Consider the following 27,688-nt stretch of genomic DNA (forward strand, 5'->3'; position numbering starts at 1 on the left):
GCTCACTACTGATCAAACACAAGACAGAATAACCCTGTGATGAGAGGAGCAGCAGGAAGCCACCTGATTGTGGTGGGGGTTGAGATGAGGGCTGGGGCTGGAAAAGTGGGGCCAGAGAAGCAGGGCATCAGCTGGAGGAAACAGGGTTGAAGAAACGGTAACAAAACAGAAATTTCTGGAAAAGTTCGACAGGTCTGGCAGCATCTGTGGAGAGAAATCAGAATGAATGTTTGCAGGTTGAGTAACCCTTCCTCAGAACTGGTTCTGAGATCAAGACCTGTTGAGCTTTTCTAGCAATTTATGTTTTTGTTTCTGATTTACAGAATCCAGTGTTCTTTCCATTTTATTTCATAGAATCCCAACAGTATGGAAACAGGCCCTTCGGCCCAACAAGTCCACACCTACTCCTCCGAAGAGTAACCCACCCAGACCAATTTCCCTACTCTATATTAACTACGGACGAATGCACCTAATCTACACATCCCTGAACATTAAGGACAATTTAGCATAGCCAATTCACCTAACCTGCACATCTTTGTGATTATGCAAGGAAACTGGAGCACCTGGAGAAAACCCATACAGACACAGTGAGAATGTACAAACTCCACACACTGAGGCTGGAATCGAACCTGGGTGCCTGGTCCCCTGAGACAGCAGTGCTAACCACTGAGCCACCATGCCATCACAACATCTGCTGAAGGAAGTGTTGGGGCTGGACTAGAGCTGTTTGCTGACCTTGTAGGGATTGAGAGAGTGAAATAGGGACAGGCAGAAAAAGTTGGAAGTGAGAGAGAGAGAAGGGGGGGGGGGGGCGGGGTGGTGGTTGAGGCTTCGGGCATCGGGAGGGAGGTTAGGAGGAAGGCTGGGGGGGGGGGTCAGTGAAAGTAGCTTAGGATTGGGGGTGGTGAGACAGAGGAAGGTAGACTGAAGACAGAGAAAGAGGGAGGCTGCAAGGTCTTAGTGAGTGTGCAAGTGAAGTTGAAATCGTAAGACATCGGCAAGAGGATAAGGAAAGAGGGAGGCTACAAGACTGGAAGAGTGAGCTGTATTGTTTAAGCACATTGCTAGTGGATAGGCATTATTTCAGACTGGTCTGGAAGACTGTGACAGAGATAGAGAAACTGGGAGAATGGAATGGAGTCCTTACAGGAAGCAGGGTGTGAGGATACATTGTCCAGGTAAGTGTGGGAGTTGGTGGGTTTGTAATGGATACTGGTGGCCAGCCTACCCCATATACGGAAACAGAGATATTGAGGAAGGAAAGAGAGGAGTCGGACATGAACCAAATGAAGATGAGAGCGGGGTAGAAACTGGGTGAAACTGATGATTTCTTTCAATTCTAAAAGCGAGAAGGAAGCATTTTCTTCCTTCCAGTTATGTCATCACTGTACTGTAAAAAGAGTTGTGGGAAGGTACCCAGGTCAGAGTGGAACAAGAAATGTTCCACATACCCCAGGACTCCATCCCATTCTTTTGCTTTCTCTTGTCTCCATCATATCTGTTCTGATGATGCCACCTTCCACAGGAAATGCCCATCTTCTTCTTCAACTGAAGATTTCCTACCATTGGGCTCGACAAGACTGTCAGCCATGTCTGATCCATCTTCCGCATTTTGTCCTCCTCACTTCCCTCCCTCAACAATGATTGGGTCCCCCCAGTCATCACTTAACTCCCATCCAGCCTCCACATCCAAAGGATTGTAAGTCACCATTTCCATGACCTCCACTAGGATGCCAACCAGGCACACATTCTCCTCCCCTCTCTTGTCAGCATTCCTCAGGGACCGTCCCTCTCGTACACTCTGGCACACTCCTCTCCATTCCCACTCCCTACATTGTCACAGCTCACATACGATTGCAGTAGGCATAATGCCTGCCCATTTACCTCCTCCATCCTCACTATCCAAGGCCCCAGACACACCTTTCGGGTGAAGCAGCGATCTACCTGTACTTCAGTCAATCTAGTCTACTGTATTCGCTGCTCACAATTCAATCTCCTCTACACTGGGGAGACAAAATGTAGACTGGGTGTCCGTTTTGTAGAACACCTTAATTCTGACAGCAAGACCGCCAAGACCGAGCTTCCTCTTGCCTGCCACTTTAACACACCACTGTGTTCCCACACCAACATTTCTGTCTCAGGCCTGCTGCAGTGTCCCAGTGAGCCTCAGCACAAGCACAAAGGGCAAGATCTCATTTTTCGCTTTGAGATCCTGCAGCCTCAAGGACTCAACGTAGAGTTCATTAAGGTTACAGCCTGATTTCATCCTTCCATGTTTTGTTACCCAGACCCATACCTACTCCTGTCATGACATGTGTTACTTGTAGCACTCTCCATTCTCTCAAACTCTTAGCTCTTATTATCACTTATTCAGTTTTTCTTCTGTCCTGGCCTGCTATCAATAATCTCCTTCTTTACCTATCCTTCTCATTTCTATCTCATTCTCTCCAGGCTCTATCTCCACTAATCCGCTCACTTGTCCTTCTCCAGGCCCCCCTCAAACCTCATCTTCAATATGAATAACACTTTTTTTGCTCTCAGTTCTGATGAAAAGTCACCAGACCTGCAACATTAATTGAGGCTTCTTCCCACAGCCTTGCTGAGTTTCACCAGCAAGTTCATTTTTTTTGTTTCAAATCTACTGCATCTGCAATTTCAGTTTGTTCTATTTTGTTGAAAATACACACCCCGCAAGAGGTTAGAGAGTGAAACTTTTCACGTAGACAAGAAAGGTATCCCTGGGCTTTTATCACACTCATTTTTTTTTCAGGTCCCTGCTGCGATGAAAAACTGTGTTGAAATAGCTGTCAATGACATCTTAAAATATTCAAATTCACAAACCACCTCAGGCAGCCAAAAGCACTGCAGTTAAATCCGAAAGTTAATGGATTGGAGCTACCCTAATGAACTACTGCCACTTTTAACACTTCTAACCACCCACCTGCTTTTTGAATTTAATATACAAACCCCTACCCCAACCCCGCCCCCTCCCAATGTTTTTGTAACGTTTTGACTTTCCTGATTTCTGAATTTGGAAAACATGATAATCTAACTCAGGTTAATCATGGGGTTCATAATAATTGAACCATAAAAAGACAGGAATTTTCACTGCTGTTTACTATGACTCATTTGGCAGTAGAATCATGTGTTGTAAGAGCATAATGAAGTAGAATTAATTACCATCTGAATCAAAAGTTTGTTGATGCTGTAACAACGTGAAAACCCAATGGCCGTATTTTCATCTGGTTACATGTGCAAGTGGCCAAATGCTGAAAGAAGTTAATTTTCTTCCACACTTCACATCCTGCACCATATACCCTTTTCTGCAGCTCAGGAATGCTTTATGTTCAAAATACATTTTGAATGAGAGATGAAAATTGCACTTCCTCAGTCATACCATTTTCATCAGGGGCTTTGGAAATCCATAGAAGACCAGCAGGTCTAAGAGTTTGTGAAAAGTATGCAGCACCTACTGAAGGGTTGGGAATATTTGGAAAACAAGTGCAAAATGTTTCCAATTGTCAATTATTGTTGTCAGGTGCTGGATTGCATCAGCTCATACTTCTTTGCATTGGACATTCATATGTCGTCTATCTACCAAATTCACTAACATGTCCTTTTGAAGTCCTTCAGCATTCTCCTCAGAGTTTGCAAGGCTTTCAAGTTTTATATAATCTGCAAATTTTGAAATTGCCTTTGAAAAGATCTAGATCATTAATATAAATCAGGAAAAGCAAGGATCCCACTACTGACCACTGGGGAATGCCACCAAAATCTTTCCCTGCTTGAGAAATATCCCATTATGCTTGACCATTATGCTTTGTTTATCATTCAGCCAAAAAGTCTTGTGTGCAGTGCGCAGTTTCTTTAGCTGCCATGCCTGCTTTCCACAAATCTCTCCCTGTAATAGTTCCTCCCTTCATACAGAAAATATCTCAAGTGGATAAAGGATCTAATTCACCATGCCAGCACCAGATATCTATAAACACATGATAGAGTGGGTGGCACAGTGGTTAGCACTGCTGCCTCACAGGGCCTGAGACCCGGGTTCAATTCCCGACTCAGGCGACTGACTGTGTGGAGTTTGCATGTTCTCCCCGTGTCTGCGTGGGTTTCCTCCAGGTGCTCCGGTTTCCTCCCACAGTCCAAAGATGTGCGGGTCAGGTGAATTGGCCATGCTAAATTGCCCGTAGTGTTAGGTAAGGGGTATATGTATGAGTGGGTTGTGCGTCGGTGTGGACTTGTTGGGGCGAAGGGCCTGTTTCCACACTGTAAGTAATCTAATCTAGAGTAGCAGAATTTGGCCCGAGTCTGCTCCACCATTGCATTATGGTTGATGTTTTGCAACCCCATTCTCCTGCGTTCTTCCCATAACCCTTGATCCCCTTACTAATCAAGAACTTATCTATCTCTATCTTAAGGACATTCAATGACTTAGCATCCACAGCCTTCTGCAGCAATGAGTTCCACAGATTAACCATCTTCAGTTCCCTCAGTTCTAAAACGTCATCCCTTAACTTTGAGGCTGTACCCTCAGGTCATAGCCTCTCCTCCTAATGGAAACATCTTCATGTCCATTCTATCTATGCCTCTCAGTATTCTGCATGCTTCAATGAGAACCCCCTCATCATTAAATTCCATCAAGCACAGAACCAGAGTCCTCAATGCTCCTCACATAAGAAGCCCTTCATTCCCAAGACTATGTTGTAAACCTCCTTTGGACCCCTCCAAAACCAGATTAGATTCCCTACAGTGTGGAAACAGGCCATGAAGTCCACACTGACACTTCAAAGAGAAACCCACCCAGACCCATTTCCCTCTAACTAAAGCACCAAACACTATGGGCAATTTAGCATGGCCAATTCCCCTGACCTGCACATCTTTGGACTGTAGGAGGAAATTGGAGCACCCGGAAGAAACCCACGCAGACACGGGAAGAATGTGCAAACTCCACCCAGACAGTGGCCCAAGGCTGGGGTCGAACCTGGGTCTCTGGAGCAACAGTGCTAACCACTGAGCTAGTGTGCCACTCAGCACATCCTTACTTAGATATGGTGTCCAAAACTACTCACAATACTCCAAATGTAGTTTGACCTCAGCCATATACAGCATCAACATTACATCCCTACTCTTGTATTCTAGCCTCCTTGAAATGAATGCCAACATTTCCATATCAAGAAATTACCAAGAAACCATTTCCAATAAGAAAATCAATAAAAAGAAAACAAATTGACAAAAGGTTTTGCAATGTCTCTCCTAGCCATTGTTCAAATATTTATGAAAAGCAACAATGTACATGCATTACAGTAATCCATAATTTCTGTGAACATTGACTACTGGTTAGGTACAGAGCATATAGCAGGTATCAGAATGCTACTGGATGAGACATTCTGTGTAGGCTGAGCAATCTGACAGTATTTGGTGAACGTGTGACTAAAGTAACATCATTGGTTGAGAAGCGTTAAACTTCATGGGACACTGGCACTAATTTTGGGACAGGAAGGAACTATACCACTGAGATAAGCTACAGCTGAACTGAGCAAGGATCAGGGTCTTATCACAAAGGATAAATATATTAGATAGCAAAGGTACCTGGATGAAACCTGGAATGGTGGGACTAACATACAATGAATGGCTGAGGATCCTGGGATTGTATTCATTAGAGTTTAGAAGATTGAGGGGAGATCTAATAGAAACTTAAAAGATAATGCATGGCTTAGAAAGGGTGGACGCTGGGAATTTGTTTTCATCAGGCAAGGATACCAGGACTTGTGGGCACAGCCTTAGAATTAAAAGGGGTCAATTTAGAACAGAAATGAGGAGACATTTCTTCAGCCTGAGAGTCGTGGGCCTGTGGAATTCACTGCCACGGAGCACAGTGGAGGCCGGAATATTAAATGTCTTCAAGGCAGAAATTGATAATTCTTAATCTCGCAAGGAATTAAGGATTAAGGGATACAGGGAGAGTGCTGGTAAGTGGCACTGAAATACCAATCAGCCATGATTGAATGGTGGAGTGGACTCGATGGGCTGAATGGCCTTACTTCCACTTCTATGTCTTCTGATCTTACTTCTGGCTTCAGAAGAATAGTTTGGGTGCTGCATGGTTTTAGCTTTTAAACAAATTGGACTGCTTTTCCTTCAGTAAGTGAAATTCTCAATTCAAAAGTTTGCCTTGTACGAACTCTGCTGGATTTTCTTGATTTTTTAATGATTCCTTTGATGATTTTCACTTTCATCTAATGACTAGGGATAGTGTATAGATTATGTATGGTATTGAATTTCCTAATGCTTCACTTGTGAATTGTGGCCCCTGGCACTTATCACAATTTCAAGAATGTCATAATACATACTTTGCAGTACTCTACACTCTCACTGCTGGTCATTGACGTGAGCTGGTCTATCTCCTAGCAATTAGAATAGTCATCAGTAACATGATAATAAACTCCTGCAAGAGTGAACAATGAGAATGCATACTCCGATCTTCATCTGCTCTGGCCGAAAGAATAACTGCAAAATTTACATTGCTTGCCATTTCAATGCTCTCATGCTAAAATTTCTCTCCAAGGCCTGCTGCAGTACTCCAGGGAAGTTCAACAAAAGCTGGAGGAATAGTTTCTCATTTTTGTATTAGGCAATTTACAATGTTTAGGACTCAAAGGACCTGGTTTCAACTATTCATACCAACCACTAACATCTATTATTCATCAATATCTTTTCTCTGCTACCATTAACACTTCCTCAGTCATTTTCTCTGTGCACCCTCACTATCTATTCTATTTGTTCCTTCTTTCGCTTTATGAATTGCATAAAAACACTATTTTTCAGACCTTTTTAAATCTGAAAAACAGCAGCCATATTGAACGTTAGTTTTGTTTTCTCTCCAACAGATTTTGCCAGCATGTTTTTGTTTTTACTTCATCCTTGGCCTGTTGAGATGCCATGTATTATAAGCTGATCTTTAGACTCTTCAGTATTTGTTTGGCCAATGGAATAGTTTTTCTTAGTTTTGAAGGAGTTCTGGGGAAGGGTCACTGGACATTAACTCTTTCTCTCCACAGATGCTGACAGGCCTGCTGGGTTCCTCCAGCAACTTGTTTTTTTGTTTCAGATTTTCAAGATCCGCAGCTCTTTATTTTATTTAGAGCACTTTCTCTTGCCATCCTCAAACTAGACTCAATTCTAATGTAGGTTGTATAGACACATGCTTTTTCTCATCTCCTTCAGGATAATAATTCTATTTTCTTTGTATAATGAGCTACCTTGGGCAACTGCATGCCTAAACCTTTCTTATACCAACAGATGTGCCCTTGATGTTTTAAGGCCAACCTTTCATCAATTTGCATCTTATTGTATAGTTGACTTGATATGAGCATGCCACATGTCTTTCAGATTCAATGTCTGTTGTGTTGAAGACAAGAGTATATCAAGCTGTCGCATTCTATCTGGAAGGTTTTACACTGTCTTATAGGTCACATCCAGATGATACTTCTGTACACGAAGAAACATTCGCTGCAGGTGCTTTGGCATAGATAGGAGTGGATAGAGGAAGATACTTTGAAGTTGCTTGTGGTTGGGCTCCACTGTCAGTTTATTGAACAGATACTGATTAAAATGCTTACAAGCAAAGACAATAGCCAAGCATTTATTTTCTATCAGTGTAGCGCTGTTTAGTTTGCCTAATGTCTTGGATGCAAGTGCAATTGGTTGTCCTGGCTATATAAGAGTTGCTAGTAAACATTGCAATGTGACTTCATCATTGATTGCCATTGATTCATACAGTAATCGATTACCATTGTCACCACTAGTTGTCTGATTGTCATCAGAGTTGTTTCCTTTCTTTGTCCAGATCACTGCATGTCCGTAGCAATAAACTTCCATAAATGTTCACAATCTGATGACAAATTAGCTAAGAACGTTACTAAATAGAACATGAATCCATTAAATTAATGCATTGCTTTCATAGCCTTTGATTGTCACATTCTCTGTTACTGGTCTCATCTTGTCAGGATCCAAGCTCAGCCCAGTGGTCAGTTCATGATCTATGCAGTTGGCTTCAGACATCTTCAATTGTATCATTTTGTTGTTCAGTTTCAGCTTCACCTGGTGAGCTCTCTCTAGTAGTCACACCAGATTCTGATCACAATCTGCAACAAATCCTTTCATTGTGTAACTGTCTCCAGAAATCAGTAGATGGCCTAGTGGTATTATCACTAAACTATTAGCCCAGTGAGCCACCTATCATTTTAGCGGCTGGGGTTCAAATCCCACCATGGCAGATTGTGGATTTCGAATTCAATTTTTTAAAAATCTGGTATTAAGAATCCACTATTGACCATGAAATCATGGCCAATTGTCAGAAAAACTCATCTGATTCATTAATGTCCTTCAAGGAAGGAGATCTGCTATCCTCACCTTGTCTAGTGTACATGTAACTCAAAGCAATGTGGTTGACTCTCAACTGCCATCTGAAATGGTCTAGCAAGCCATTCAGTTATACCAAATGCTACAAAATCTCAAAGAAATTAAGTTGAATAGATCACCTGGCATTGACCTAGGCACTGGAAAAGACAATGGCAGAAATTTCCTTATTGACCCTGCAAAATACTTTTTACTAATTTTGTGCCAAAATTGGGAGAGCTGTCTCACAGACTAGTCAAGCAACAGCCAGACACAGTCATACTCATGGAATTGTAGCGTACAATGTCCTAGACACTCCCACCATCACCATTCCTGTCCTGGTGGCTATCCACCATCAGGATAGACCCAGCAGAGGTCATGACATAGTGGTATACAGTTGGGATGGAGTTGAGTGAGTCCTCAACATTGACTTTGGACCCCATGACATCTCATGTCTTCAGGTTAAACATAGGGAAGGAAACCTCCTACTGATTATCACGTACCATCCTCCCTTAACTGATGAATCGGTACTCCTCCATGTTGAACAACACTTGGAGGAAGCATTGAGGATGGCATGGGCACAAAATGTACTCTGGGTGGCAGACTTCAATATCCACCATCAAGAGTGGCTTGGCAGCAGTACTACTGGTCGAACTGATTGGGTCCTAAAGGACACAGCTGCTAGAATGGGTTTGCAGCAGATGATGAAGGAACCAACAAGAGGGAAAAACATACTTGCCTTCATCCTTACAAGTCTACCAGTTGCAAATACACCTGTCCATGACAGTATCAGTAACAGTGAGCATTACACATCCTTGTGGAGACAAAGTCTTTACATTAAGAATAACCTTCATTGTAATGTGAAGTATGATCGCCATGCTAAATGGGGCAGACTTTGAAAAGATCTAGCAACTCAAGACTGGGCATCCATGAGGCATTGTGGGCCATCAACAGCAGCAGAATTGTACTCCAGCAGAATGTGCAACCTTATGGCCCTGCATGTCCCCTACTTAACCACTACTATCCAGCCAAAGGATCGACCCTGCTTCAATGGAGATGCAGGAAGACATGCCAGGAGCAGCATCTGGCATTCCTGAAGATGAGATGTCAACCTAGTATTGCCACCAAACAGGACTACTTGCATGCCAAACAGCATAAGCAGCAAGTGACAGAGCTAAGCAATCACAACCAATGGATCAGATCTAAGGTCTACAGTCATGCCACATCCAGTTGTGAATGGTGGTTGATGATCAAACAATTTGCTGGAGGAGGAGGCTCTACAAATGTCCCAATTCTCAATGATGGAAGATCCTAGCAAATCAGTGTAAAAGATAAAGCTGAAGTTTTCACAGCAACCTTCAGCCAAAAGTGGATGAGCTGTCTCAGCCTCCTCCAGTGGTCCCCAGCATTACAGATATCAGTCTTCAGCCAATTCAATTCCCCCCATGTTATATCAAGAACCAATTGGAGGCATTGGAAACTGCAAAGGCTACGAGTTCTGACAACATTCCGGCAATAGTACTGAAGATGTGTGCTCCAGAACTTGCCACTCTCCTCGCTAAGCTGTTTCAGTACAGTTACAACCTGGCAATGTGGAAAATTGCACAAGAATGGACAAATCCAATCTGGCCAATTACCGCCCCATCAGCCTGCTCTCCATCATCAGTAAAGTGATGGAAGGTACCATTAACAATGCTATCAAGCAGCACCTGCTCTGCAATAACCTGCTCAGTGACGCTAGTTTTGGTTCCACCAGGGCCACTCGGCTCCTGACCTCATTGCAGAATTGGTTCAAACATGGACAAAACAGCAGAATTCCAGGGGTGAGGTGAAAGTGACAGACCTTGACATCAAGGTTGCATTTGACCGAGTGTGGCATCAAGGAGCTCTTGCAAAACTAGAATGAATGGGAATCTGGAGGCAAACCCTCCGCTGGTTGGAGACATACCTGACACATAGGAAGATAGTTCTGGTTGCTAGAGGTCAGTCATCTCTGCAGGAATTCCTCAAGGAAGTGTCCTAGGTCCAATCATCTTCAATTGCTTCATCAATTCCCTCCACCATAAGGTCAGAGTGGGGATGTTCGCCAATCATTGCACAATATTCAGCACCATTCGCGACTCCTCAGCGACTGACGTAGTTGTGTCCAAATGCAACATGATCTGGTCAAAATCCAGGCTTGGGCTGAGAAGTGGTATGTAACATTTGCGCCACACAAATGCCAGGCTATGACCATCACTACTAAGAGACAATCTAACGACAGCCCTTTGCATTCAATGGTGTTACCATCATTGACAACATCCAAGACAAAGCGGCCCACTTGAGTAGCATTATATCCACAAGCATTCACTCTCTCCAGCACTGCTGCTCAGTAGCAGCACAGTGTTCTATCTATAAGATGCACTGCAGATATTCACCAAAGATCCTCAGACACCACTTTCCAAACCCACGACCACTTTTATCTAGGAGGACAAGGACAGCAGTTGTATGGGAACACCACCACCTGCAAGTTCCCCTCCAAGCCACTCACTGTCTTGACTTGGAAATATATTGCCATTCCTTCACCGTCGCTGGGTCAAAATCCTGGGAATTCCCTCCCTAATAGCAGTGAGGATAGAAAGGGAGGCAAGAGAGGAGGGGGAGTGGTATTTTTGGCAAAGGATAGCATTACAGTTGTGCTGAGGGAAGGTATTCCCGGAAATACATCCAGGGAAATTATTTGGGTGGAACTGAGAAATAAGAAAGGGATGATCACCTTATTGGAATTGTATGATAGACCCCCCCCAATAGTCAGAGGGAAATTGAGAAACAAACTTGTAAGGAGATCTCAGCTATCTGTAAGAAAAATGGGGTGGTTATGGTACGGGATTTTAACTTTCCAAGCATCAACTAGGACTGTCATAGGTTTAGATGGAGAGGAATTTCTTAAGTGTGTACAAGACAATTTTCTGATTCAGTATGTGGATGTACCTACTAGAGAAGGTGCAAAACCTGACCTACTCTTGGGAAATAAGGCAGGGCAGGTGACTGAGGTGTCAGTGGGGGAGCACTTTGGGGCCAGCGACCATAATTCTGTTAGTTTTAAAATAGTGATGGAAAAGGATAGACCAGATCTAAAAGTTGAAGTAAATTGGAGAAAGGCCAATTTTGATGGTATTGGGCAAGAACTTTAGAAAGCTGATTGGAGGCAGATGTTTGCAGGTAAAGGGATGGCTGGAAAATGGGATGTCTTCAGAAATGAGATAACAAGAATCCAGAGAAATTATATTCCTGTCAGGGTGAAAGGGAAGGCTGGTAGGTATAGAGAATGCTGGATGACTAAAGAAATTGAGGGTCTGGTTAAGAAAAAGAAGGAAGCATATGTCAGGTATAGAAAGGACAGATCGAGTGAATCCTTAGAAGAGTATAAAAAAAGTAGGAGTATACTTAAGAGGGAAATCAGGAGGGCAAAACGGGGACATGAGATAGCTTTGGCAAATAGTATTAAGGAGAATCCAAAGGGTTTTTACAAATATATTAAGGACAAACGGGTAACTAGGGAGAGAATGGGGCCCCTAAAAGATCAGCAAGGCGGCCTTTGTGCGGAGCCACAGAAAATGGGGGAGATACTAAATGAATATTTTGCATCAGTATGTACTGTGGAAAAGGATATAGAAGATATAGATGTAGGGAAGTAGATGGTGACATCTTGCAAAGTGTCCAGAATACAGAGGAGGAAGTGCTGGATATCTTGAAATGGTTAAAAGTGGATAAATCCCCAGGACCTGATCAGGTGCACCCGAGAACTCTGTGGGAAGCTAGAGAAGTGATTGCCGGGCGACTGGAGGTTGGCAAACATGGTGCCACTGTTTAAGAAAGGCGGTAAAGACAAGCCAGGGATCTATAGACCGGTGAACTGACCTCAGTGGTGGGCAAGTTGTTGGAGGGAATCCTGAGGGACAAGATGTACATGTATTTGGAAAGGCAAAGTCTGATTAGGGATAGTCAACATGGCTTTGTGCGTGGGAAATCATGTCTCTCAAACTTGATTGAGTTTTTTGAAGAAGTAACAAAGAAGATTGATGAGAGCAGAACAGTAGATGTGATCTATATGGACTTCAGTAAGGCGTTCGACAAGGTTCCCCATGGGAGGTTGATTAGCAAGGTTAGATCTCATGGAACTAGCCATTTGGATACAGAACTGGCTCAAAGGTAGAAGACAGAGGGTAGTGGTGGAGGGTTGTTTTTCAGACTGGAGGCCTGTGACCAGTGGAGTGCCACAAGGATCGGTGCTAGGTCCTCTACTTTTTGTCATTTACATAAATGATTTGGATGCGAGCACAAGAGGTACAGTTAGTAAGTTTGCAGAAGACACTAAAATTGTAGGTGTAGTGGACAGCGAAGAGGGTTACCTCAGATTACAACAGAAATTGGACCATATTGGTCAATGGGCTGAGAAGTGGCAGATGGAGTTTAATTCAGATAAATGCGAGGTGCTGCATTTTGGGAAAGCAAATCTTAGCAGGACCTTTACACTTAATGGTAAGGTCCTAGGGAGTGTTGCTGAACAAAGATTCCTTGGAGTGCAGGTTCATAGCTCCTTGAAAGTGGAGTCGCAGGTAGATAGGATAGTGAAGAAGGATTTTGGTATGCTTTTCTTTATTGGTCAGAGTATTGAGTACAGGAGTTGGGAGGTCATGTTGCGGCTGTACAGGACATTGGTTAGACCACTGTTGGAATATTGCATGCAATTCTGGTCTCCTTCCTATCGGAAAGATGTTGCAAAACTTGAAAGGGTTCAGAAAAGATTTATAAGGATGTTGCCATGGTTGAAGGATCTGAGCTAGAGGTAGAGGCTGAACAGGCTGGGACTGTTTTCCTTGCAGTGTCAGAGGCTGAGGGGTCTTATTGAGGTTTACAAAATTATGATGGGCATGGATAGGATAAACAGACAAAGTCTTTTCCCTAGGGTCGGGGAGTCCAGAACTAGAGGGCATCGGGTGAGAGGGGAAAGATATAAAAGAGACCTAAGGGGCAATGTTTTCACACAGAGGGTGGTATGGAATGAGCTGCCAGAGGATGTGGTAGAGGCTGGTACAATTGCAACATTTAAGAGGCATTTGGATGGGTATATGAATAGGAAGGGTTTGGAGGGATATGGGTCGGGTGCTGCAGGTGCGACTAGATTGGGTTGGGATATCTGGTCGGCATGGACAGGTTGGACCAAAGGGGCTGATTCCATGCTGTAAATCTTTATGACTCTATATGACTGTGATCACTAACTGTCTCAAAGCCAGTTGCTAACAGTGACATGAACAAGTGACATCAGCCATCTTTACATGGCTATAACATTGCATCCAGATGAAGAGCAAATGGTTGACTCGACTAACACCTGGAATGAGCAGATTGGAGTTGGGGTAACATTTTATCACAGAGGATTACTTAATGGACAGAGAGCAGAGTTCGGATAAATGGAGCATTTTCAAGTTGGCGGACTGTGATTATTGAAGGGCAGCAAGGATCAGTATTGATGTTTCATGTATTTACAATGTATATTAATGACTTTGATGAACTAACAGAAAATAATGTCACAAATGTTGTTGACCATACTAAACTCAGAGGGCTAAAAGAGATGCAAAGAGATACAAACAGGTTAAATGAATGGGCAACAAGTTGGCAGATGGAGTATAATGTGAGGCTAATTCACTTTGGCCATGAGATTTGAGAAGCAGAATATTTTTCTAAAAGGCCTAACATTTTATAAATGTTGTTCAGAGGAACACAGAATGTGAGTTCACAGGTACATGTTAGCTTTTATTGCAAGGGGAATGGAATGGAATGCATGAATAAGGCACCTTGTGAAAACTGTCCAGGGCTTTGGTGGACATTAGTGTGCAGTTCTGAACTTCACCAGGTTTCTGAAGGGACTCTATAACGATGGCCTAAGCAGCTGAAAGCATCACTGGTGTTGCAGCCTTGAAAATTACTGATATGCAAAAGGCATGTCGGAGTAGGTTTGCAAATCTGGAGAAGGTAGGGAAGTACAGCAGTAGGAAAGCACAAGGTAATGGTGGAATATGACAATCAGTATGAGAATGTATTAACAGCTTAAGGAAAATATTTTAATGCTAAAATTGTTATAGTCAAAACATCAAATAATCAGTATATTAATGCAGAACTAATATATCAAAATAGCACGTATCATATGAATTTGAATGTGAATGATTTAACTTATCTACATTTGATAATTAGTTGTCTTATAATCCAGTGCATTCTGTCTGGATTGTGAATAGGACTCTCACATAGGATTAAAAGTTTAAAAGGGTCTTCAGAGAAAATGTTGATAAGGGAGCATAGAATACAGTCTTTACTGCAGATGAAAGTAAAGAACTAACTGCCCTCAATTGAATTGTGAAGATAATTTAAAACTATCAGCAGCTGACAGGTTTAAATACAAGTTCACCTCATTTTTTTCAGTTGCTCTGAAACATGGAGACTCATCCATGAATCCATTCAAGACACTCAACATGGACACCAACATGGGTTGTATATTGCATCATTCCTGATGAAGGGCTTATGCTCGAAACGTCGAATTCTCTATTCCTGAGATGCTGCCTAACCTGCTGTGCTTTGACCAGCAACACATTTGCAGCTGTGATCTCCAGCATCTGCAGACCTCATTTTTTACTCGTGTATACTGAAACAAAGCACTAAAATTACTTCTTTAAGTGGATTATATGGGGCCATTAATGCATTCACTGCACAAACAAGTTCATTTTAGGTTAAAACTTAATGTTGACAATTTTAGCTCTTAAATGTATTATTAAATGTTTAATGCATTTGGACAGCACTCCTCTGACTACAATTTAAGGATTAGTCAATGTTTGAAAGATTTTTTCTTTAAGATAGTAAAAGGATTAATTCTTATCTACCACTTTAAGTCTTTGTCTTCTACTATCACCAACAGTGATTTCTAACCTTTAAGAATATATGATATTGCTGTGAAGGTGGTTTAGCAAATAAGTTAAAATTACGATAATCTCAAATTGCTGCAAATTTATTCACCTTTCTTTCCAACTGCTCTCCAGTAACAAAAGGAAAGATTTTTAATAGCAGAAAAATTGTTAGCATGGTCTCTCAATATTTTTTTGAAGTCAGGATGGTGTCAATTTGCAAAGGAATCAACTGCGGCACAAGGAGAAGTAAGTTTTGACCAGCAAGTGGAGGATCTGGACTGTGCTGCTTTCAAAAGAGAATGAGATAATTATCTGGAAATAAATAAACTGCAGGTTGTGGGTAAACTTGGGGGATTGGGACGTGGTGAATTGTTTTTGCAGCAAACAGGCACAGCCACAACAGATCGAATGGCTTCCTTATATGGTGACTCATTTGATGATTATGTGATTCTTATGGAACATCTGTATTCACAATTGCAAGACTAATTTCAGAGAGAAGTTATTGAATAAAATATTTATCCCCATCCCACGTTACTACAATAAGCATACATGCTCACTTGGGGCTGATAAAATAAAAGCAAAAGGCATCAAAGAATCACAGTAAAAATGATTTGCAAAATACTGTATTTGTGACAATGGTGCCAATCTTATCGTTAAGATGGGACTGGGGAAGGGAATTAACGTTGCTATTTGGAAATGCAAAAAGGTAGTTTTTCTTTAGGCCCTGCCAAGTGACCATCGTGTGCCCTCTGTCCTAGAATCATAGAATCCCTATCATGTAGAAGTAGGCCATTCAGCCCATTGAGTCCACATTGACCTTCTGAAGAGCATCCCACCCACACCCAAACCACCACCCCATCCCATCCCTGTAGCCCTGCATTCCCCATAGCTAATGAACCTAACCTGCACATCCCGGGACACTATGGGCAATTTAGCTTGGCCAATCCACCAAACTTGCACAACTTTGGATTGTGGGAGGAAACCAGAGCACCTGGGAGGTATCCACAGATATACTGGGAGAACGTGCAAACTCCACACAGCCAGTCACCCAAGGGTGGAATTAAACCAAGGTCCTTGGTGTTGTGAGGCAGCAGTGCTAACCACTGAGCCACCATGCCACCCATGATGTCCTGGCACTTAGATCTACAAGTGAATAAGCATAGAACATAGAACATTACAGCGCAGTACAGGCCCTTCGGCCCTCGATGTTGTGCCGACCTGTCATAACCAATCTGAAGCCCACCTAACCTACATTATTCCATGTACGTCCATATGCTTGTCCAATGATGACTTAAATGTACTTAAAGTTGGCGTTAAAGCAGAGGAAGGCATCAGATACTTAACTTTGTTTTCACATTCCACCCAACTCAAACCTGTTGCACATAAAAACATTAGCCACCAAACAAAGTGCCTTATTCTGAATTGCTTCACTTCATTCTGTAATTTTTTTTAACTTACCAGCACTGACAGTGACAGCTTCAATAAACTGATCCCTCCAACTGTTCGTCCCCACAACCAAGGCTAAGTTTGTCTTCTTTATCAGTTTGTCCACAGTATTCTGCAGCAATAAAGGAAGTATTTGTAAAACTTAGGTTTTCAATTACCTTACAGATCAGATATCATGACAAATGAAGCAGTTTAATATTAGTTATTCCTTTAAACAAAAGCCTGTATAAAGTTGACTGGGAACAGATAAGGTAGTGAATTGATTATGCCACAGAATTAGAAATCCAGATGTTGCAAGTTCAAATTAAATTGAATATAGCTCGTTATTCATGGATTGACAGAAAAATGATACATCATGAAACTTGCTGAATTGTCATTAACAATAGCCTTCAAGATCTACACATGACTCCAGGTTTAGGTCAAGATATATATTCATGGGTGAGTTAACATCCTTGGTTGTAAAATCGGTATACACATAATACTATTTTACATGATGTTTAGTGTTGCATTCCTTTTTAAAAGCTGGGCAATGCTGGTGCCTGAGGGAGTTCCTTGTTACACAGTGTTGGCAGTGACTGAGTATCTGCTCTACTGACTTGAGGGATGTTTGCACATTACAAACTGAATGGACTTATACATTTAATGGTAAAGTCCTCAGGAGTGTTGCTGAACAAAGAGACCTTGGAGTGCAGGTTCATAGCTCCTTGAAAGTGGAGTCGCAGGTAGATAAGATAGTGAAAAAGGCATTTGGTATGCTTTCCTTTATTGGTCAGAGTATTGAGTACAAGAGTTAGGAGGTTACGATGTGGATATAAAGGACATTGGTTAGGCCATTGCTGGAATACTGCGTGCAATTCTGGTTTCCTTCCTATTGGAAAGATGTTGTGAAACTTGAAAGGGTTCTGAAAAGATTTTCAAGAATGTTGCCAGGGTTGGAAGATACAGGGAGAGGTTGAATAGGCCAGGGCTGTTTTCGCTGGAGCGTTGGAGGCTGAGGGGTGACCTTATAGAGGTTTACAAAATCATGAGGGGCATGGATAGGGTAAAGAGACAAAGTCTTTTCCCTTGGGTTAGGGAGTCCAGAACTAGAGGGCATAGATTTAGGGTGAGGGGGGAAAGATATAAAAGAGACTTAAGGGGCAACTTTTTCAAGCAGAGGGTGGTACGTGTATGGAATGAGCTGCCACAGGAAGTGGTGGAGGCTGGTACAATTGCAACATTTAAAAGGCATCTGGATGGGTATATGAATAGGAAGGATTTGGAGGGAAATGAGCCAGGTGCTGGCAGGTGGGACTAGATTGGGTTGGGATATCTGGTTGGCATGAACAGGTTGGACCGAAGAGTCTGCTTCTGTGCTGTACATCTCTATAAATCAATGCCACAGTTGTCCTCCTGAGATAAGGTTGTCCCTCTCTTGGAAGACCACAAGATATGGGAACAGAAGTAAACCATTTAGCCCATCCACTCTGCTCCACCATTCAACATCATGGCTGATATGATAATCCTCAATTCCACTTTCCTGCTTTACCCTCATAACCCTTGATTCCCTAACTGATTAAAAATCTATCTCAACCGTGAGTAGATTTAATGATTTCACAATGTCAGCCCTCTGTGGTAAAGAATTCCACAGACTGATTACATGCTGAGAGAAAAAAAACTCTTAAGGTTTCTCTGGTTCTTTTTGCTTTCAGCTTCCAGCACTGTCTAAATGGTTTTCGCCAAAGACAAGTCTTCTTTGTATAGTAATAAGTATAACAAAGAGTCATAAGTAGTTCCATCAACAATTCTGTCTCTTATGGATTCTCATTTCAAAACTTCACAGTCACAGTTTTATCCCAATCTATAGAAATCAATAATTAAATTATCCATGGATTTCCCTAGATGCTGAATTCTTCTGTTAAATCTTGCTCTTTCAAGAATTTTATTTGCTCTAAGATTAATGAATGTTTCAAACTTTTGTAGAACTTCATTAACAATATCTGTGCCTTCTTTAATGCCTTGGCAAGCTATAATGACTTCAGGTAACTTCCCAATTGAATACAAATATGGGTTTACCTGTTATGCATCTGATTTAATGTCTGTATTTTAAGTTTTATATTTTAAGGACTGGTTTCTCCAAGAATTTTTTTCTGTGTTCTATTTGATCCACCGCTGAAATTAAATCTTCCAATGCAATATTATTTCTGCTGCCATTTTTCCTATTTTAATTATTTATTCTTCTTACTTTAAAGATATTAAATTCTTTACAAAGGAATCCTGTTGTCTGTGCCTTCAGAGCTGAATCCATTCTCTTAATGACTTCACCTGGATGAGTTACACTTTCTGCAGCATTGTTAACAACATTTCAGTTTCAATAAAGATTCCCATTCTCTTTAATTGCTTGTCTGAATGAATCCAACTATCTGCAGCCTTAACAAATTCTTCCTCTATTTATCTTACTCTCACATTCAATTCAAGATCTACAGCTCTTACTGTTGTCTTAATAATCACCTTACTTTCTTCTTCCATTAGACTCTGTCTGGTTAGGTTACTAAACTTTCTCTTTATCACTTTGATTCTAGCTGCCTAACATTCCTGGCACTGCGACTTCATTTTTAAATCTGTATCCTTCTTTTCTCTGACAGTAACTGCCTTATGACACTTACTCACTATGCTGGCTGTGAGTTGTACATAATTTGTGGATTTCTAGTTTTCACACTCTGTAAATGTGCTGAATTTTTACAGTTATCCTTTTGCTCACCAGGTATTTCAAATTCACTTAAGGAGCCTCAAATCTCCAGCTGAGACTTGCCTCAAGACCACTCCAAAAATTCACTTACATCCAATGCCCACGGAGATTCTATCTCATACTGTTGGATTTCCCTTTGAGTTCACTGGATGGTGCACTGCTGTCTAACCCTTTGTATGGCGCAGTTAAATCAAATCCCAATCCCTTTCATTGCTTACCACATTGTATAACAGATCCTCACCACTGCCCACCGTGCTGTACGGTGCATCCCCACCACTGTTCACGGTGTTGTATGGTGGATCCTCACCACTGCTCACCGTGCTGTACGGGTGGATCATCTCACCACTGCTCACTGTGTTGTACAGTGGATCCTCTCACCACTGCTCACTGCGTTGTATAGTGGATCCTCTCACCACTGCTCACTGCGTTGTACAGTGGATCCTCTCACCACTGCTCATTGCGTTGTACAGTGGATCCTCTCACCACTGCTCACTGTGTTGTATGGTGGATCCTCTCACCACTGCTCACCGTGCTGTAAGGTGGATCCTCACCACTGCTCACCGTGTTGTATGGTGGATCCTCAGCGTGTTGTAGGGTGGATCCTCACTACTGCTCACCATGTTGTATGGTGGATCCTTACTGTGTTGTATGATGGACCCTCAAGGCAGCACACCGTGTTGTATGGTGGATCCTCACCGTGTTATACGGTGGATCCTCACCATTGCTCACCATGTTGTAGGATGGATCCTCACCGCTGCTCACCATGTTGTACAGTGGATGCTCTCTGCTACTCACTGTGTTGTATGGTGGATCCTCACCGCTTCTCATCATGTCGTACGGTGGATCCTAAGTGCTGCTCACCCTGTTGTACAGTGGATCATCACCGCTTCTCATCATGTCGTACAGTGGATCCTCACCGCTGCTCACCACATTGTACAACAGATCCTCACCAATGCTCACCATGTTGTATGGTGAATTCTCACCGCTGCTCTTCATGTTATAAGGTGGATCCTCACCACTGCTCACCATGTTGTACAGTGGATGCTCTCTGCTACTCACTGTGTTGTATGGTGGATCCTCACTGTGTTATACGGTGGATCCTCACGGCTGCTCACCGTGTTGTATGGTGGATCCTCAACGTATTGTATGGTGGATCCTCATGGCTGCTCACCCTGTTGTATGGTGGATCCTCACCATTGCTCACCGTGTTGTATGGTGGATCCTCAACGTATCGTATGGTGGATCCTCACTGCTGCTTACCATGTTATATGGTGGATCCTCACCACTGCTCACCGTGTTGTATGGTGGATCCTCACTGCTGCTCTCCATGTTATATAGTGAATCCTCACTGCTGCTTACCGTGTTATACGGTGGATCCTCACCACTGCTCACCGTGTTGTATGGTGGATCCTCACCGTATTATATGGTGGATCCTCACCGTTGCTCACCATGTTGTATAGTGGATCCTCACTACTGCTCACCATGTTATATGGTGGATCCTCACCGTGTTATACGGTGGATTCTCAAAGTTGCTCACTGTGTTGTGTGGTGGATCCTCACCGTGTTGTGTGGCGGATCTTCAAGGCTGCTCACCGTGTTGTATGGTGGATCCTTACCGTGTTGTATGGTGAATCCTCACCGTGTTGTGTCTTGGATCGTCACTGTGTTGTATGGTCTTTGCTCACTATAAGGTTGATTTGCTGCTACCAATCTCCCTTTAGGTTGAAATCTACAGGTCCTGCTTTGTAAGAAAATTTGTAGTATAATGAGAAGAGGCTCATCACTTAGAAAATGTACTGCATGACAGTAAAGTACAAGTTATATTGATGTGTAGGAATTGGTCCTAAGGCTACAAGGAGGGATAAATGGTAAGTCCACTTCCTTCGATGTCTAGAGCTGTTCTCTCTACCAAACGTCTTTTGGTATTACCGTTGTGGGTTGAGTTGAATGCACAGTTAGCACCCACCCTTTAAGAAATGGGTTTGTGGGTTAAGAGAGTGAAGGAGTTTTCCTCCAGGCTCTGCCATGAACTTAGACTTCCTTGCAATTGACCTCCCTCCTCTGACAATGATGCCCTCCACGACTCTCTCCTGACCGTTTGATTTAGTGCTGAGTGCCTTAGTACTCTGACAGAGTGCTTTCTCCTGTCCGGTGAAATCCTACACAAAGCCACCAGCCAGAGAGTGATTTTCACTGGATTCTGACCCAAGCCATTCTTCCAAAGTTGATACGAGGGCCTGGATTTAACAGGCCTGACTTGATCTTTTTAAAATTCTTTAATAGGATGTGAATGTCACTGACAAGATCAGCATTTGATGGGATCTACAGGAGTGAATGAAATGTGTGGGGTCAGGGAGGCCTCTGTAACACAGCCACTTAAAATCTGGGGTCAGAAACAACTTACATGCTGCCACGCCTTATTGCTCTCTCATGACAATAACAGACATAATTTGATGTTCTAGTGGCATAATGGTCATGTCGGCAGTATGTGAATAGCTGGGTTGATTGAAGAAGCTATGTTAGCTAGTTCATACACAAAACTCCCTTGCTTTATTTTCTACAGACAGTGCTGTGGAATCCTTCACATCAACCTGAACAGGCAGAATTGCCATCATTAATATTTTCTCTGAATTTCTAGCCGTCATTGTGTGTTCAGGTCTTACATGAGATTTCAATCCACAACGTTGTGACTCTGGATAGAGCACAACTGACCGACTAAATGTGACACCAAGCTGTATCCCATTCTTATTGGGCATTATTTCATACAGCACGAAAAGGCAGAATTGAAGACTTGTTCAGAATCAATGGAAGAGCTGAACGATTATTGAGCTATAAAGTAAGATGATGAGAATGGGGATGAGCTGGAAGACTGTGGATTAATTGTTAAATTCAAATATAAAATCCTGAACATGAAACTAATTTACAGAAGGAAATCAGACTCTTTGTAAGATTCAGAGCAATGTGGTTGACTCTGTAATGTTACTCAAAAGCCACTCAGTTGAAGTGCAATTAGGGCCAGAAACCCAGGAAACTGGAGCAGGAAGTCATTCAGTCCATTAAGCCCACACCATCATTCAATATTTCCACTCTCTCTCCTTTGACACGTCTAGACTCTGGCAATCTATTTCTTTCTTAAACATATTTAGTGACTTGGCCTCCAAATCCTTCTATGATTAAGCACGATGGTCAATAAATATGCCTTAGCAATGATGCACATGAAGGAAAATTGAACAGAATGTTCTAAAAGCCCATCAACTTCACAAATGCAAAGAAAAATGCCATCCTTTCCTGATTCTGGAATTGCATAGCCTACAGTGACTAAGTGATCCAATGCCAGATCCAAACAGCCTTCCATTGGTAAGACATAGGGTGGGATGCTCAGATTTCTACACAGTCCTTCTGCTATTTGTGCTTAGCCTCCACGTTTGATTATCAAAGATACTTGCAATGGTTGGTACATTTGTGGATGCTCTTTCTTCAGTTTGAACAGTCTTGAGTAGAGATTCTTATAAGTTGGCAGGGATATTGCATTTTTTTTCAGGAAGGCTATGAGGACGTCTGTGAAGCATTTCCTCTACCCTCCTGATAACTTCTTTAATTGCTATAACTAGCAAATAAATATACTTTCTAAACATGTTTGCAGTGAACTTTTAATTGAAATGTATACAACTACATCTACATGCAAAATTGTACTTTTGAAATTAAGATTTACATGTTTTACATGTATGAATCACATAAACAGCTGTTTTTATTGCATTATTGTTATTATTGTATGTAGGAGCCCATTGATACAAAACATAAGGTTGTTGGAGAACATAATCATAATCTCTTTGTTTTCACTGCTCTTGCCAGACGTATGTAATAACATGTCTGAGTTCACATGATTAGAAAATATTTACAACAGCACTGATGTATTGGCATATTTTAAATCAGAGATTCAGAAATATAAAACTGTTTGATACCTTAAATTCATAGGATTCTTCAATTATAATTTCTAACTTTGTATTTTCTCCAAGGACAGGACGGCCCATGTCAGCTATCCGCCGTTCTTCGTCATTTTTATTTGCAATGGCCTGATTATCTTCAGTATCACCTACAATACAATCAAATAACTCAATATCAATAGAATCAAATAAATTGCACAAGACAATTATGAAACTAAATTCTTCTTCGTAAAACTTCTAGATGTTTAGTTACACATGCTTCAACTTTCCCAAGTTCTATGTAAAACCACCTACACTTTATTACACTTACCATATCTGAAATTGTTTTCCCACATTGTCCTCAACTTTAGTGTCAATCCACATGGTACATATATAACTACATAAATTTTACATGGCAATATCTATACAAGAATCTTTTTCAATTAGCATTTCAAATCATATTTTACAAATAATCTGGCTAGGGCTATATACTAAAATGTGTGCTACATTTTTTTTCACAATACGAGGTCACGCCACAATTTATCTCAATTACACATCTAGCAACAAACCACATGGACAAAGGGAAGATCTAGATTAAGAAAGACACAAGACACTACATTTTTCGTAAAGGACAGATTAGAATTGAAATTGCACAGAAGATCAGAGAAGAATGAATAAAAAGTTCTGAAATGGACAGGTTGGGACATTATGGAAGATGTTTGTGGATGGCAAAAAGGTGATAAACTCAACAAAAAGTCCTTATGTGTCAAAGGACTTTGTGTCATATATTCATAAAACTAACACATGCATTGTTTATAACACTTTTTTAGTCTTTAATCTTTTTGGTTCTTGTTTGGGTCTCTGTGAACCTGTCAGTATGTAACTCTGAAATTATACCTTTTTCAAGGCCACTTTCCCTTCTTCTTAGCCTTATATGATCGTTAATACACTGCATCACACAAAATATTTTTGTAGAGTGCTAGTGTCCCTTACATGTTATAAAAAGATAACAAGATGCACAACAGCTTATTATGACACACAGTTACTTTACAAATATTTGCTCAATACAATCATGCAGATTTTCCACTTACAAAGCAAAACTAGGTATGTACAATAGAAAATGTCACTTCTCTATTCATTCTAAAATCAATAGATGGAAAATCAGGCAAGCCCTGATATATGATTGCAATCCCCCTCCCCCAGCTATTTCTATATGCTACATGTATAAAATATGGAAAACCAATCTTTTACAACATTCATTTAATAGCATCTCCCAGACAAATTAGCTTGATCGCTAGTGTCACAAAGCCAGTGACTTTTCTTTTCTAAAAGCTGTTCGTTGGCTCAAAGAGACTCTGTCCTTAATTTTTTTCAGAGGGGTAATAAACCGGTCTGGGCTCCAATCAGTCTGCTTTGGTACAGAGATGAAAAGGATCTTGACAGGCCTTTTGTTTGTATGTAAACAGATGAGACTTCAGGCCAAAGTGGTCATGTTTTAGAAGTGACCTATATAATGAACAGAGAGTGATCAGCTCTCTAGTTGTGCAGTTTTAATTGAGTCTTGAACTGGTTGGAAGTTCAACAGGGAGCTGTATTGAAACTCTCTCTCTCTCTCCCTCTCGCCCTTGAACTCCAAGCTGCAAGCATGTGTTCCATTTATACTGTTTTTTAAAGGGAGTTTGCTTACTGGGACTTTTGTGTATACTCGGAACAGCATAATTAAGTCTAGTTGGATAGGTTGAGTTTTGTAGGAGTTATTTATCCTGTTCTTTGTGTTTCATTGTGTAATTTTGTGAATAAATTTTTGTCTGTTTTAAAATCTAGTAGTCAACCTAGTTAACTTAATCCAGAAAATTTTCACTATACACTTACTGAAACAAATTGCAAAGTTATGGTCTGAGCTGCCTGCTTAAGAATGTTTTGAGTGGTCTGGTTTAGTCCATAACATTAGAAAGATACTGGATGCAATATTAAGACAATTTAATTGAAAGCTAAAAGGCAAAATAGCCTGACCTAATAGCTTACAAGCAATAAAGTCATAAGAGAGTCCTGGTCAGTGCCAAAACGGGAATGTAGACTATATAGTAAAATGTTTCATAATGTGTTCTCTTAACATAAAACACTTAGTAAAACGAAAGTAATAGAAAAGAAGTGTTTTGGATTGTAAATGAGAGGAAACTTGTGCTGTCTACTTCTGGTGATGTTGCTAAGAAATGTTCTTTCTCTAGTCATCCCTTCTATTTTCTGTTTTGACATAGTCATCATTGAATGTAGTGAAGTGCAATATGAATAATAACCCTGCATACCTAGACTATATATATGTATCAAGATATTTATTTCAAAAAGATTAAGCTTAGTCAAAAATTAGAAGTGCATTCCTCTGTGACATGTTTAGTTTCAAGTACAGATTGATTTGAAATATTCGTGGGCAACGTAAGGCCATGCAAGTTTATTTCAGTCTTTGGAAACTCTCTCAATCCATTACAATTGCTCACCATCACAGTTTATGAGGTTGAGCACTGGACTTTCAAAAGGACAAGGCCAAGGATTGAATCTTAAGGTATTTCTCTGTCTCTTCAACTTACCTGCTCCGGGCAACCTGAATTTTATCTATCCCCATCTGGGTCACTTGGCAAGCAGTGGAAAGGAAAATTTACATTTTGCAGATCACATTCTGATAATAACACCTTGTTCACAGTGTAGCAGGGATAATAGTGATGAAAAGCTCTATAGGCTAGTGTCTGGCCTAGAGAAGGAGAACAATCTGCTTTAAAGGAAAGAAACAGGACAACAACTTATTCTATAAAGAAGAGCCTTTACATTTCATTACACTACAATTAACTTTGATGGCTTGTTTAGGAAATTTGAGTGTCTGAAACTCAATTGAACTCTTCAGGTTTAAAAGATAAATATATTTGAATCATATGAAGTAATGCAATTTACTTGGCTGTACATTACAACTTTCAGATCACTAGTTTATCCAAAGCAGATAGAAATCAACATTATTAAATTAGTATACATTTTTAATGTTCTGAAGTTGTTAAATTGAAAATATATTATTACATTTAGCTGTATATTTCCAAAACATTTACTCAGTTGAATTTAGAATTATTTAATTAAGTGACAAAAGGTCAAACTTTAATTGGTTTCCATTAGTACATTTTTTCACAAATATTATTATTAATATATTAGCACTGCACTTGCACTTTGATTAAAACTTTACAAAATGTATTTTTATTTGCAACACCACTAATTGCCAAATTTGATTAAAAATTTTGCCAACCTCATTGTGAATCGAGCAGTCATCTATTGGAACCCAGGACATTAATGAAGGGAGCCTTCAATTCTGGAATTTTGTGACTGACCTTTTAAAGAGGGGATCTAACATTTGCCTCACTACAAGATCAATGGCATCAGAAGAACAGATATTCCCATTATTTTCACTTACATATTTATATATTCATTGAAATCAATACTGAGTTTGAGTCAACTCTACTGTGGTATCAAGGCCAGAAAATCTTAAAAGAAGTTTGTTTTTAACAAATAATGCATCAGCGTCCTTGCCCAGGGGTATGGGAACTTATACCGAAGTTTCAGGACTCATAGGGATTGGTCAATTTGGCTCTCACGATGAGCAAGCCCCAGGTGAACAAGAAACAGATGGATTCCCCTGCAGGAACCCTATTCCCCAAACAATACCTAATAAATTAGGTAACTGATTCATCCAAAACTCGATAGCACTGAAAGGTATAGGTAGGTGCGAATGTGGCATGACGATTAGAACTATAGCCAGGTAACTGTAACTAGAAGCACATTACACATGAAGAATAATATAAATTTAATTTGAATCAACTTTGAGAACATCTTTGTTTTTAGATGTGGAGTTGCTGGTGTTGGACTGGGGCGGATGAAGTTAAAAATCACACAATACCACAATACTAGAAAGTACTTCCAAATAAACCAGTTAGACTATAGTCTGGTGTTGTGTGATTTTTAACTTTGTTTTTAGAAGAATATCTTATAACTTGCTTCAGCAATGCAGTACTAAGAAGTGTTACAGAAAAAAATGATAGCCACTTGGTGATAAATAGAATAGTTCAAACTATTATGTTAGCTTCATAACGTCATGGTCAGGCACTCAATGTGATCTGAATGCTGTACATAAAGTTATATTGAATATGTTGCAGACTTGCAATAATACACTTCAATGTTTTTAATTTAGTATATAATCAGGTCCCATTGTCTTTTTTTCCCCA

The 27,688-nt window shown here is 40.9% G+C and overlaps 1 protein-coding gene across 3 annotated transcripts in view; it reads right to left on the reverse strand.

The window, feature by feature from the left end:
• LOC132830875 (sodium/calcium exchanger 1-like) overlaps positions 1–27,688 on the reverse strand; it is a 294,443-nt gene that overhangs the window by 26,896 nt on the left and 239,859 nt on the right. For all 3 annotated transcript variants that reach the window (XM_060848793.1, XM_060848783.1, XM_060848801.1), the window contains 2 exons: positions 23,472–23,602; positions 16,794–16,893 (listed from right to left, as the gene is read on the reverse strand). In XM_060848793.1, the coding sequence (XP_060704776.1) occupies positions 16,794–16,893; positions 23,472–23,602 (231 nt within the window). The remainder of the gene's footprint in view (positions 1–16,793; positions 16,894–23,471; positions 23,603–27,688) is intronic.

This window comes from Hemiscyllium ocellatum, chromosome 3 (genome assembly GCF_020745735.1).
Source record: "Hemiscyllium ocellatum isolate sHemOce1 chromosome 3, sHemOce1.pat.X.cur, whole genome shotgun sequence".
NCBI lineage: Eukaryota > Metazoa > Chordata > Chondrichthyes > Orectolobiformes > Hemiscylliidae > Hemiscyllium > Hemiscyllium ocellatum.